We start from the raw sequence: 14,588 nt of genomic DNA, 5'->3' as shown, positions 1-14,588 counted from the left end.
GAGTAGCAGCCGTGTTAGTCTGTATTCGCAAAAAGAAAAGGAGTACTTGTGGCACCTTAGAGACTAGCCAATTTATGAAGTGTGCTGTAGCTGACGAAAGCTTATGCTCAAATAAATTGGTTAGTCTCTAAAGCGCCACAAGTCCTCCTTTCCATTCTGTTAGGTGCTGCACAAATACAAATCAAGAAGACAGCCCCTGCCCCCCAAGAGCTTACAATCCAAGTATAAGACAAGAGGTGGGTACAGACAGATGGGGCAGCGCAAGGAAACAATATCTGCCCGCACGCCAGGCAGTGAGTAAACTCGGTTGTGTCCCAGGAAACGGGTGCAGTCACAATCCACATAATCCACGGACAGGCGCTATACCGCGTGGGGTGCAAACCAGCCACCTAGGGTGACCAGATAGCAAGTGTGAAAAATCAGGACAGGGGGTCGGGGGTAATAGCGCCTATATAAGAAAAAAGCCCCAAATACCAGGACTGTCTCTATAAAATCGGGACATCTGGTCACCCTCCAGCACTCCCTTTCCCCTGTCTCGCCAACCAACCCCGCTTCCGCTCCGCATTGGTTCGGCTCCTTACCTGCCCTCCCCCCACACAGCCGCGTCGCGACAGTTGGGAGGGGGAGGGGGTTCCGGCTGCCGTAAAGCGAGGCGCACGGCCCAGCGTCGCAGGCTGCGGGTGGGCGGCTGCCGCTTGTGCCCTTGCAGGTCCGGGCCGTGCGGCGGGGGCGGCCGCGAGCGGCCATGGCAGCCGCGTCGCGGGGCGGTGGCCCCAAGGCGATGGAGCTACTCCGGGCCCTGCCCAGGGTCAGCCTGGTCAACCTGAGGCCCAACCCCGGCGCCAAGAAATCGGTGAGTGCCGGGCGTAGGAGGCCCGGGGCGGGCTCGGCCCCGGCCTTGGCTCTCCGAGAACGAGGCACGGCCCGCGGGGCCCGCTCCCCCGCCCCAGGTACCTGGGCGGCCTCAGCTGCTCAGCGCTGAGCCCCGCGTGTTGCAGGATCCGCGCCAGCCTGGGCCGGCCCCTGAGCCCCGGGACCGACCGTCTCTTGCGTGCGCAGGCTGGCCCCGAAGAGCTTTCGGTGGTGCGGGGCCTTGGCGTTCAACAGCCACGAAGCTGGCTTAAAAAATCATGACGTGCTTTGGCCTTCAGGGTTCGTGCTTTTTTGGGTCCTCTCCCCAGCGATGAGACCGTGTATTCGCCCCAGTGAAAGGTGAAATTCTCCTGTATTGTCTTGACTACAGGACGTGGAATGCTAACAGACAAATGTTAAAGGTGCTAAAGACTTCTGCTGGTACAGCTGCACACGCCTGACCAATATAGGTATGCCAGCAGACGTCTGTCATGTAGATGTAGCCGTCAGTTTCAGTTTGAGGAAAATTTGCACGCTTGAAACTGCATCATCAGTACAAAACCTTAATGTAGATAGAAAAGGAGTACTTGTGGCACCTTAGAGACTAACCAATTTATTTGAGCATGAGCTTTCGTGACGAAAGCTTATGCTCAAATAAATTGGTTAGTCTCTAAGGTGCCACAAGTACTCCTTTTCTTTTTGCGAATACAGACTAACACGGCTGTTCCTCTGAAACCTGTCTTAATGTAGATGTTTTCCTCTAGTGCGGTATGCCCACATCAGAGGGTTTGGATTGATTGAACTACCTTAATGCATTGGTGCAAACTTTTGAAACCTTTCCGAATGAGGATGGACACAAAAGCCTCAATCCTGAAATTGGATCTGTGTGGGTGAACCCAGGTTGACTTTTATGGGGTTGTGCTCAGGGATCCATTTGCAGAATTTGAGTCAAGCCCTTTACAATAAAATTTGAAAGAAGAGCTGCACTATTAACTTGACTGTTTCCTCTTGTCTCCCCACCTCTTCTATTGTGTCCCTTAATTGTGTGTGTGTAGTGGGGGATGACTTACAAGAAGCTAACGTAAGAAGTGTAAATTGTTGGTAATTCATGTCTTTGAAAATGTCAGATTCACAGTTCTCAAATGGTTAGAGATCAAGGCATCTGAAACCAATCTAAAGCCCCAACCCTGCAGACTGTTCTGTGTAAGAGTCCAACTATGCAGAGTAGCTAATTTTTATAATACCTAATGTTATGCCATCTAAACTTATTGAGTAAAATTAATGTGAAAAATACCAATTGCATTATTTAATGGTAGCTTATTTAAATTCTACTATCCTTTCTACTATCCTGACTACTATCCACATTATTTAATACATTAAAATAGCCTGAATTAACTAACAGACACCAAATAAAAATAGCCAAATGTTAAAATAAATGGGTTTTACTTGGTTCCCTGTGTAACAGATGCAAACTGAGAACACAATGAAAGGTAGTAAGAAAATGTGAAATGAATGACCAATACCTTTGCATTAAGGTAGTTCTATCAATCCAAACCTTCTGATGTGGGCATACCACACTAGAGGAAAACATCTACATTAAGGTTCTGCACTGGTGATGCTGTTTCAAGCGTGCAAATTTTCCTCAAACTGAAACTGACGGCTACATTTACCTATGGTAAATGAGCTTCTATTTTATAAATAGTATTTCTGGTGTAAATAACTCAATATTAATAAACAGTGAACAGCAAGTCAGTGACACAAGGGAAAATAAGGTTTAAATGATTCACCTGGGCTCCGTGCTGCACCCTCAGGGTCCTGGCTCCCCACTCTCCTCCAGGAGAACAGTAGCCAACCAGACTCTGGGTGCAGATCTCCCTCCTGGAGGCAAGAAGTCCTGGGTGGCTGTCCCCTCCCCTTCCAGTGGGGAGCTGTGCAAAGCTGAGAGCCCCAGCTGTTAGACCCCCCACGCTGTACCTCTTCAGTTGGTGGAAATGGTCTTGGTGAGGACACGCACCACTGACAGAAGGAGGTTAGTATGGACATCAGCCATTGCAGTAATTACTGCGGTGGCTTCAAGTTGACCTAACATAGGTCAATTTGAGATTATAGTGTAGACATGCCCTCAGGTGGGGATGAGGGTGGGGAATCTCAGTAGTTTATCGTTCAAGAGAAAGTATCTAACTTTCAGACCTACAATAATACCTAATCTCTCTTATATAGCACTTTTCATTTGTTGATTTCAAAATGCTTCGCAATCTTTTGAATAGGAGTACTTGTGGCACCTTAGAGACTAACAAATTTATTAGAGCATAAGCTTTCGTGGGCTACAGCCCACTTCGTTGGATGCATAGAATGAAACATATAGTAAGAAGATTATATATACACATACAGAGAAGGTGGAAGTTGCCATACAAACTGCAAGAGGCTAATTAAGATGAGCTATTATCAGCATAGATTCAATAGATGTAATTTCCCTATGTTAAGTATCCTCACACCTTCTTGTCGACTGTCTAAATGGGTTATCTTCATTATCACTACAAAAGTTTTTTTTTCTCCTGCTGATAATAGCTCATCTTTATTAATTAGCCTCTTACAATTTGTATGGCAATTTCCACCTTCTCTGTATGTAAATAAAAATCTTCTTACTATCATTCTATGCATCCGATGAAGTGGGCTGTAGCCCACGAAAGCTTATGCTCTAATACATTTGTTTAGTCTCTAAGTTGCCACAAGTACTCCTGTTCTTTTTGTAGATACAGACTAACATGGCTGCTACTCTGAAACCAATCCTTTGAATGTATTTATCCTCACAATACCTCCGAGAGGTAGGGAAGTACTGTTATCCTCATTTTACAGAGAGGGAAACTGAGACACAGAAAGGCTAAGTGATTTTCCTACCATCACACAGGAAGTCTGTGGTGGAGCAAGGAATTGAAGTTGGGTCTCCCAGTCCTGGACTAGTGCTGTAACTATTGAACCATCCTTGCTTGCTAACAAAACGTTAGAGGTGAGAGGAAAATATAGTACCATATGGCGATGCTACAGAAGGTACAGCGCTGCTAGTGCAGACTCTCTAAGCTGACAGATAAGAGGTCTCCTATCAACTTAATTACTTCAGCTCTCCCACCTACATAGCGCTGTCCACACTGGCACTTAGGCTGGTGTAACGTACGTCGCTCAGGGTGTGTGTGGCTTATTTACACCCCTGAGCGACATAACTTAAACCAATATAAGCTGTCGTGTGTACATACTCTTACTCTAGCTTTGCACATATCCGTGTAGACTTTCAAACCATTTGAATGGGTAACTATCTAAAATCACATTTTGTTTAATATTCCCTCCTTTAATTAAGTTTAGCATTTCCACTTCTTTCTTACCAGTCTTGCCCAGTTCATTGGAGAACAGTCTTCTATTTCCTCAGAATGTACATTGCCAGAGCTTATGTATCCATAGTGTAATTAACTGAATTTATGAATGATTGTTTTCAAGGAAAAAAGACGTGGCCGTGGAAGACATGGAGGTAAGAAAAGTGGTCGAGGTCATAAAGGACAAAGACAAAGAGGAAATCGCCCCCGATTGGGCTTTGAGGGTGGCCAGACTCCATTTTACTTGATTATTCCAAAATATGGGTATAATGAAGGACACAGGTAAGTTTGCTTTCTAGATTTATTTTAAGTGGAATGTCATTCACTTTTATCTTTCTTCTGAAGTGTCAGTCGAAATCTAATTTTGTGAATGCAGCCTGAACATATGAGACAGTCTCTCCTTTCAGTTAGTCATCTGTTTTTCCTCCAAAGTCCCCCACCCTCCTCTTCCCCTTGTCACTTTCTGTAATTTTGAATCCATTAGTCTTTCTCATTTCTCTGCCATCTTCTGAACCACCCTTCCCTTCATTATCTGCCCTCCGTATTGATGACTCTCTGGTTACAGCCTTCTGCCCTCTTTTCCATACTTGACTGCTCTGTCTGTTTCTCTTTCATCTGTATCTTCCCTATCACTGCTCATGCTCAGCTCTTGCTCTCTCTCCACCTTTATCTCCAATTGTGCACTCACTCGCCTTAACCTGAAGCCTATTGAAAGACTCCCAGGGACCCTAGTGGGCTTTGGATCAACCCCATGGCGTTCAACATCTCTACAAGATCACCTGCTCTTCATTCAGCTCTTGGCCAACCAATCCTACTTATTCGCTTCCACACCTCTAATCATGGTAACTTTTTTCCATTTTTGATGATAAACTCAAAAGAGTATAAAGAAAAGGAGTACTTGTGGCACCTTAGAGACTAACAGATTTATTTGAGCATAAGCTTTCGTGAGCTACAGCTCACTTCATCGGATGCATTCAGTGGAAAATACAATGGGGAGATTTATATACGTAGAGAACATGAAATAATGGGTGTTACCATACACACTGTAAAGAGAGTGATCAGGTAAGGTGAGCTATTACCAACAGGAGAGTGGGGTGGGGGGGAACCTTTTGTAGTGATAATCAAGGTGAGCCATTTCCAGCAGTTGACAAGAACGTCTGAGGAACAGTGGGGGGCGGGAGAAGGGGGAATAAACATGGGGAAATAGTTTTACTTTGTGTAATGACCCATCCACTCCCAGTCTTTATTCAAGCCTAAGTTAATTGTATCCAGCTTGCAAATTAATTCCAATTCAGCAGTCTCTCGGAGTCTTTTTTTGAAGTTTTTTTTTTTTTGTTGTTGAAGAATTGCCACTTTTAGGTCTGTAATTGAGTGACCAAAGAGATTGAAAAGGAGTACTAGTGGCACCTTAGAGACTAACCAATTTATTTGAGCATAATGCATCCGATGAAGTGAGCTGTAGCTCACGAAAGCTTATGCTCAAATAAATTGGTTAGTCTCTAAGGTGCCACTAGTACTCCTTTTTCTTTTTGCGAATACAGACTAACACGGCTGCTACTCTGTCAAAGAGAAACCTGTCAAAGAGATTGAAGTGTTCTCCAACTGGTTTTTGAATGTTATAATTCTTGATGTCTGATTTGTGTCCATTGATTCTTTTATGTAGAGACTGTCCAGTTTGGCCAATGTGCATGATGGCATATATCACATTGGTAGATGTGCAGGTGAATGAGCCTCTGGTAGTGTGGCTGATGTGATTAGGCCCTATGATGGTGTCCCCTGAACAGATATGTGGACTCAGTTGGCAACAGGTTTTGTTTAAGGATAGGTTCTGTTGTGTGGTTGCTGGTGAGTATTTGCTTCAGGTTGGGGGGCTGTCTGTAAGCAAGGACTGGCCTGTCTCCCAAGAGTGTGGCATCAAAATCTAGCTACAGTACTGCAGGTGAGGCCTCACAAGAGCCAGGTAGAACGGAACAGTTACCTCACATGTCTTGCATAGTACGGTCCTATTAATACACCCCAGAGTGATATTAAGCTTTTTTGCAACTGCATCACATTGTTGGCTCATATTCAACTTGTGATTCACAATAGCCCCCAGAGCCTTTTCAGCAGTACTTCCACCTAGCTAGTTATTCCCCATTTTGCAGTTAATGCATTTGTTTTTTAGTTCCGAAGTATAGAACTTTGGACTTGTCTTTATTGAATTTCATTTTGTTGCTTTCAGACCAATTCTCCAACTTAACAGGGTCCTTTTGAATTCTAGTCCTCTCCTCCAAAGGGCTTGCAACCCCTCTCAGGTTTGTGTCATCTGAAGATTTTTATAAACATACTCTCCACTCCATTATCCAAGTCATTAATTAAAATATCGAACAGTACTGGACCCAGGACAGACCCTGTGGGACCCACTAGATACACACCCCACCCACTACGTTCCCCCAGTTTGACAGTGAAGTGTTGATAACTACTCTTTGAGTACAGTCTTTCAAGCAGTTGTGCACCCACCTTATTGTAACTTAATCCACATTTCCTTATAAGAATGTCATATGAGACTGTCAAAAGCTTTACTGAAATCTAGATAAATCACATCTATAGCTTCCTCCATATCTAGTAGGCCAGTAACTCTCTCAAAGAAGGAAATTTGGTTGGTTTGGCATGGTTTGTTCTTAAAAGATCCATGATTGCTATTATTTATAACCCTGTTATCCTATAGGTACCTACAAATTGTTTAATAATTTATTCCAGTATCTTCCCAGGTATCAAAGTTAGGCTGACTGATCTATAACTACCCAGCTCCTAGTTATTTATTCCTCTCCCTTTTTTTAAAAGATATGTATTATGTTTGCCCTTTTCCAGCCCTCGGGGACCTCATGAGTTCTCAAAGATAATTGGTAATGGTTCTGAGGTTACTTCAGTTAGTTCCTTAAGTACCCTAGGATGGATTTCATCAGGCCCTGCTGACTTGAATACATCTAATTTACCTAAATATTCTTTAACCTGTTCTTTATCTACTTTAGCTTGTCCTCCTTTCCCCTTGTTGTTAATATTAATTGTGTTGAGTATCTGATCACCATTGACCTTTTCAGAGAAGACTGAAGCAAAATAGGCTTAAACTCCTCAGTCTTCTTGATGTCCTCTGTTGTTAGCTCTCCTTGTCTGTTAAGTAGTGGACCTACATGTTCCTGTCTGTTTGTCTTTCTCCTCATGAATTTATAAAACTTTGTATTGCCTTTTGTGTCCTTAGCTAGGTTTAACTCATTTTGTGTCTTGGACTATGTCTACACTAGCACTTTTGTCAGTAAAACTTCTGTGGGTCAGTAGTGTGAAAAAAAAACACACACCCCTGACCAGCATAAGTTTCATTGACAAAAGCACTAGTGTGGACAGTGCTATGTCAGCGAGAGACGCTACCACTGCTCGTTGGGGGTGGTTTAAGTAAGCTGACTGGAAAGTTCTCTTCTGTTGACATAGAGTGGCTTCATGGGAAACCTTACAGTGATACAGCTGTGCCACTATAATGTCTGTAGTGTAGACATAGCCTTAGCCTTTCTGATTTTGTCCATTCACACTTGCATTATTCTTTTTTCCCATCTTTAGCAATGTTCAAAACCATTGTCCCTGTCAACTTCTGCACCCTTCTCTCTGCCCATAGTTTTGCTAACTTCCTTAACAGCAAAATTCACTGGATCCAGCTGAAATGTCCTACTCCATACTTTTTTCATTTCATCTTACACCCTATGCTTTGCCTATGCATCCTGCTTTTCCTACTCCTCCCACTGGCATTTGTGTGCCTTTTCCATGACTTGTCCTTGCTTTTGGAACACCCTTCCTCTTCCAGTGGGGCAATTGTCCTCAAACACTACAGATACTTTCTCACAATCTACTTCTGTCAGTCATTGATCGACACTTCACTGCTATCTGTTTTTATTTTTTGCCTTATTCGGTTGTTCCAATTAAAAATAAATCAGAACTTACAGGTTTCATGCACAACATGAAACCCATGTTTCTCCTTGTCTGTCTTCATTTCTTGTGTAATTTGGTGTTTGCGCTGTTTGGGTCCATGACTTTCTTGTAATTCTGAAAAGGGTAATACAAATATTAGTGCCATACATTTGCAATAGTGGCAAACATATGCCACAGTTTTAGCCAGTATGGGCCATGTGATGTATTGCATGTGTTTAACTCCTTCACCCCGGAGCTGTCTCTAATCTGTGCTGTGTATAAAGTCTTACTAAATATGTAGTTTGATTTTTATGGTATTGATACTGACTTCAGTGAATATTCATGTGTATGTTTCTATTCTGTGGAATGACGTGTAGGTAGCAGACTTGTTTTCATTACTGAAGGTTTTCTGTGTATATGCCTATTAAGTGAATTTAATATGTGGTTAGTGTTGACATTTGATTAGCATTATGAAAACTTGTTTTAAGCAAGTTGCTTTCTTGACGCTATTTGGAAATAAAGTTTATCTCCCTCCCCCTAATTTACCTTACCATGAAAGTGGATGAGCAGCACTTTCCACAGGTGGTTAGATAGTGACTTCCTGAATCAGCAGTCCAAAACAGGGAATGCTGAAGAACAGTTAAAACTAGGAATTTCTCATTAATGTTAAATTTATCTTGTAAACTGCCTTTTTAATGAAAAATGATCCAGTCTTCTAAGTGACAGAAGATTCACAATAACTTGTGTTGTACAGTAAAATAATAGCAAAGTAAATTAGCAATGTGGTAAAAGAGCCTGTTCTTGTAACTCTACAGCTGTTCCAAGAAACATATCCTGTATTTAGAAATATAATTTTTGCCAAAATACAAGTAAATGGCCTCTTTGTAACTTGTGGTTAAAATACATTTACCTCATCTCTGAATATCCTCTCACAAAAAAGTACTTTGTAATCTTGTGTAAATGTTGATATTTGCCTAAATCCAAGCCCAAACTATTGGAAAATGTGTTTCCAGTTTATTCTTACATGATAATAAAGGCCAAACACCGTTAAGTGTTTGTATATGTTTACTGGTGATATACTTATTGTGCATATGTAATCAAACAAAATTTCCTTCCCATATTTACAGTATTCTTCCTGTTCTTAATCTCTGTCTCAGTCCCCATGTATAAAAAGGAGTGAAAATACTTCCAGGGCTTGAAAAATGTATGCTGGGTATCGGAAGTCACAGCCTACCAGCCATAGTGAAAAATATATATGCCACTATACTGCCTGTAGGTTACAGGAATAAAAGAGTTGTATATTTTAAATACTCTGTTCCATTTAATTGTAATACTCAGCTTTCTGTTTCATTTGGTTGTTGGAAATATAACTTAGCCAAAATCTTGAATATATTATTTAATGAATTTCACAGGTATTTAAATATATCCATTCAAGTATCTGACTAATTATACAACTCACTGAATAACAGAGACAAGTATTTGAACACAGGTGAAAATCAAGTTATTCAGCCAGCCTGCTCTACTTTCTTTCCCTTTTATCCCCATTCCTTTTTTTAAGTTGATGGCTCTTGGCTGCAATCTTCCTGCTTCCCTTGAGTGTGTGGTGGAATAGACTTGGCAAGCTGGTCAGCTGATTAGTCGTATAATGTCAGTTGTCTGATTAACTGACTACCTATTATTTGACTTATCAAATATTCCAGCAAGAATGCCCTGATGTAATGGCTGGCCTACTTTTTTGATTACGTCATAGTGCTATTCTTTAGCTTTTTTTTTACTGTGCTTCACATTTTTCTGAGTAAAAATAACTTGAGTTGAGTAGCTTGGGTTTTTTTGTCATTAGGCATAAGTATTTAGCTAAGGCTAAGCTTATTGGAGACCATAAAGTCTTACTTCTTTGTTACTGTTGTTATAGTAAATTAGTGCTTTAAAATATTTGACCATTTTTTATATTATTTGACCAATCAAATGCCCAACCATATGGGGTATGGATATTTACTCAATATTTCCTTACATTGTAAGGTGATAAGAGGGATAAATCATTAATATTTGTGAGGTGTTTGCTTACAATAAGCACAGTAGAAAAGCAATGAAATAAAATTGTCAGATGGACATAAACCCAGAAAGAGCTCACATTGGAGTAGAATACTAAAGATTCTTTGCATATGCTTGAATGTCATTGAGTCAGATTCTCATGTGTCAATAAGGCTGATGAGTCAGACTCATAGGAGAAGGTGGTTGTCTAAAATCTTCTTGACTTGCCAAGGATCATTCAAACTTTCTGATTTCTTCTTCAGAATAACACTTAGCCTCTTCCTCTAGAACCCAGACAGTCTGTGCAACTTAAGCTGACTAGCTGCTGGGGATGTTACTTTGATGTGAATTGAACCCAGTGATAGCCAGTTGTAGTGTTTGGTTTCCTATTTTATAAAAGGGGAATAAAATGTACTTATGGATGGGTCTATTCTTAAACCACCTTACTTGGAACATTTAGGAAAGGATGGAAAACGGAAAAAAGTATTGTGTCGTTCATTTGTCTCTTAACCAACTAAACCTGGAAGCTTGTTTCACTCTGCAAACTATGCTGAATTCAGCTTCATATTTTGAAATCCTAATCTTCTTTGCCTTTTCTCCAGCTACAGGCGCCAGTATCACCCCCTCAGTCTTCAAAAGCTGCAGTACCTTATTGACTTGGGTAGAGTGGACCCCACTCAACCGATCGATTTAACCCAGCTCACCAATGGCAGAGGTGTGACAATACAGCCACTCAAAAGGGATTATGGTGTCCAACTAGTGGAGACGGTATGTCTGAAATACACTACCAGGAGAATAATTAATAATAATGTAGAGCCTCAGTTTTTTGTTTGGTTCCCCTCTCTCCTGGAAGCGTGACTACTTTTCTAAGCCAGTTTTATGTTTCCAAATGGAAGACTAATTAAATTTGTAATACTAAATCCACTAGAGGGCACTATGTATTCATGAAAAGCTGGACAGTGTGTTATGATTTGCAAGATGTTGTTTTTTTCAATTGGAAGAGTAGTTAAAATTGTTAAATCATGTAATGGGATATTGTAGAATTGTGACCCAACTTAGTTTTTGTATTTCATATTTGATACTCTGTAGGGATGGATAAATATAGCTACCAAAATATTCAATTTATGTTTAATCTAAGCACGTGCTGTAACTTGCAGGGTGCGGATATCTTTTCAGCAAAAGTAAATATTGAAGTACAGATGGCATCTGAGTTAGCCATTGCTGCAATTGAAAAAAATGGTGGTGTTGTTACGACAGGCTTCTATGATCCACGGAGTTTGGGTAAGAATTCCCCCTCATCTCCCTGCTTCTTTTCTTTGGTGGAATGGTGGTGGTATTTTGAAATCTAAATCCTAAATGTAGACCGCTTTGGAAAGAGTCAATCATTCGTTCTTTTTGAAGGTTCAGTAGGAGCTGCATAAATCAATGCAGTCTAATAGAGCTCTGCTAGAAAATTATCCTCCCTCAAAAGCAGTACTTGCTCAGTTTTCCATTATTTACTATTTGCCTATCAGCCCTACCCAGTCATTGATGCTATATAAATTATTCAGTGCAGGGAAAAAACTACATTTAAGGAGTTTGCAGATTTGGGGTGTAAGGTTGCTTTGAGGGGGTTGGGAGGAACCTGTTAAACTAGCTGAATTCTGCAGGTTTGTTTTTGTTTTGTTCTTTGTTTGTTTTTATTTTTACAATTGTATCTAACATTATGTCCATATTAGATGTGTGGAAAATATTGACAATGAAAGTTGAAGCGCTTGACCATTCTGTTTAAAAATAAATAAATAAATAAAAATTCGTAACAAAAGTGGGTTTATATTCCTGGCACTCCTCTTTTAGGAAAACAATACATTGGGGGAGGAGAAGAGCCAATTCAAAGGAAATTATGAATTTGAAATGTATTTTTATTTTTAGATTGTGGAAGTGATTTTTTTTTGTTTGAAATAGCCATTTTATTATGAAAACAAAATTTGAGGAGCATGGAATCACCTCATACAAAATAACTATTGCTTTTTTACAAAGTTTCAGTGAAGTGTGGTTTCTGCTTGGCTTGAGTCTGTATCTTGCCCAACATTTACATGTACAATCTATCGTATTAATGGCGGTTGCATGCATGAACTGGAGGCCAGATGTGATCCTTATTGAGTGAATTGTATTACCTTGGCCTTGTCCATTTTTTCTAAACCAACCAAAAAAACCCAGAACATTTCAGTTAATAATAAATAAATTCTGGACTGTTCTCATCCTTGGGGATGTTCCCAATAAATTGTTTGGCATTTGTAAAGAGAAATTCTTATTAGGGCAATACATTTGAGAGCGTTCTCCATAAGCTGAAAATAAACAGCCCTGATATATGCAGTGTTGCAGTTGTGTTGGTCCCAGGATATTAGAAAGACAAGGTGGGGAGGTAATGTCTTTTATTGGACCAACTTCTGTTGATCATCCACCTTGTCTCTCTAGCCCTGATATAACAGTCCTAACCTACAAGCAAGACCTTTTAAATATATGGTAGTATTACTGTACCATATCTTTCTTTCCAAAGCAGGCATGCTATACATATTTAAAACATTTTTTTCTTAAAACAGTGGTTCATGCAGATGGTTATAAATCGGGAATATAAATCAGTTTTTCCTTTTAAACAATATTTTTAACTGATTCATTTGGTTTATTGCATTTGTACAACTTAATTGATGTCTGGTATCCCAGAACAAGAAAATATGGAGAGAGTTGTCTCTAGTTCTCCTCCTTTCCCCTGCATGAATTTGTGGCAGTTAAATAATCTAGCAAGAGACTTCAGGCATATGTTGTACTTGTCTTTTGAGGAAAGGAGGCATCATCTAATGCTTTTGAACCTTGATTATGACGTACTATCCCTAATTCTTTCTTTCTCTCCTTTGCTTGCCTGTAGAGATTTTGTGCAAGCCAATACCATTTTTTCTGCGTGGCCAGCCTATTCCAAAGCGAATGCTTCCACCTGAAGATCTGGTCCGTTACTACACAGATGCCAGGAATCGTGGGTATCTAGCAGATCCATCAAAGATTCCAGAAGCCAGGCTTGAACTCGCCAAGAAATATGGTTATGTTTTGCCAGACATAAGTAAAGATGAACTTTTCCAAATGCTAAGCACACGCAAGGACCCTAGACAGATTTTCTTTGGTCTTGCTCCAGGTTGGGTGGTAAACATGAGTGAAAAGAAAATCCTGAAACCAACAGACGAGAGGTTGCTAAGATACTATAGCTCATGAATTCTGAGACAACTGCAGATGTACAGGAAACATCTGGATATGAAATAATGGATTAGAAGTGAGGTTTGTTTTTTAAAACACATTCTTATTGTACTAGTCAAAACATTAATATACATTTGTGATTGGGTAATGCTACAGCTACATCTCTTTTCTATATTGAGTCATAATACCATGTAGTGAAGAGAATACTCTTTCAAGAATAAAATACACATTCTAACACATTTTTCTCTTGCTGTCATTTGCCACTTGTTTCTTTGATAAAAAATATTCTGATGCTGATCTTATTCTAGAGAATGCTAGTCGAAGGAATAGGTTGTACCAATAATTTTAGCTTTCACTTATTCCTCTATCCCAATTTTTTACCTTGACTTTCAACTAACATTTTACGACTTCTTAAAAAAAAAAAGTAGCAAAACGTATCTTAGTGTTTTAATCAATGTGTTATATAAAACTGAATCCTTCTCACCTTTGTGAGAAAGATCAGTATTATTCCCATTTTACAGCTAGTGTTTCTGAAGCACCAAGAGATTAAATAACTTTTCCACAGCCAAAGTGGTGACTTAATTTGACCAATGTGTGTCTAATCAGGATTTTCTGAATTAAACTAAAATACTATCAATAGAAAATCCAGGTACAAGTAAAAATATATACAAAAACCAGTATCGGCAGATGTAGCTATTATAGCCACTGGCTGTAGAGCAGATGTATGTGTATTAAAATCAGGAGTTTAAGGCTAGGAAGGCTGATATAGCGGATGGGACAGTGAAGTAGGACTACATTTCTAACTCAGCAACAAAAATAATGTACAACTCTGGGCAAACCAGTTAATCTGCCCTGTGCCTCAATTCACCATATCTAAAATGGGAATAATTCTTCCCTGTTTCTCAGGGGTAGTGTTAGACTAAACATCAGTAATGATTGTGAGACACATGGATACCAGGGTGATGAGGGCCATAAGGACCTAAAATAGAAGAGCGAGAAATGATATCGGAAGTTGCAGAAATTCAAGTGTGGAACAGATAGCATGAGAGATTTGTTCTGAAGTTTCAGGATTTCACTAAGTGATTTTACATCCTCCCAGCAGGGGGTAGCTGAAAATTATAATTAAAACTGAAGCTAACTAGCTAGTTAAATTTAATTTTCATCCGGTGGGAAACCCAT

General features: G+C 40.1%; 1 protein-coding gene across 1 annotated transcript; it reads left to right on the top strand.

Annotated features, from left to right (window-relative positions):
- The first annotated feature begins 650 nt into the window (after positions 1-650).
- On the top strand, positions 651-13,648 carry MRPL15 (mitochondrial ribosomal protein L15). The gene is made up of 5 exons (XM_048840675.2): positions 651-853; positions 4,342-4,499; positions 10,787-10,952; positions 11,342-11,465; positions 13,090-13,648. The coding sequence occupies exons 1-5, from the start codon at positions 746-748 to the stop codon at positions 13,425-13,427; spliced, it is 894 nt and encodes a 297-aa protein (XP_048696632.2). The 5' UTR covers positions 651-745; the 3' UTR covers positions 13,428-13,648.
- Positions 13,649-14,588: the final 940 nt, after the last annotated feature.

The sequence above is a fragment of the Caretta caretta genome, chromosome 2 (assembly GCF_965140235.1).
Source record: "Caretta caretta isolate rCarCar2 chromosome 2, rCarCar1.hap1, whole genome shotgun sequence".
In the NCBI taxonomy this organism is placed as follows: domain Eukaryota; kingdom Metazoa; phylum Chordata; order Testudines; family Cheloniidae; genus Caretta; species Caretta caretta.
This window is presented reverse-complemented; position numbering and strand designations above follow the sequence as displayed.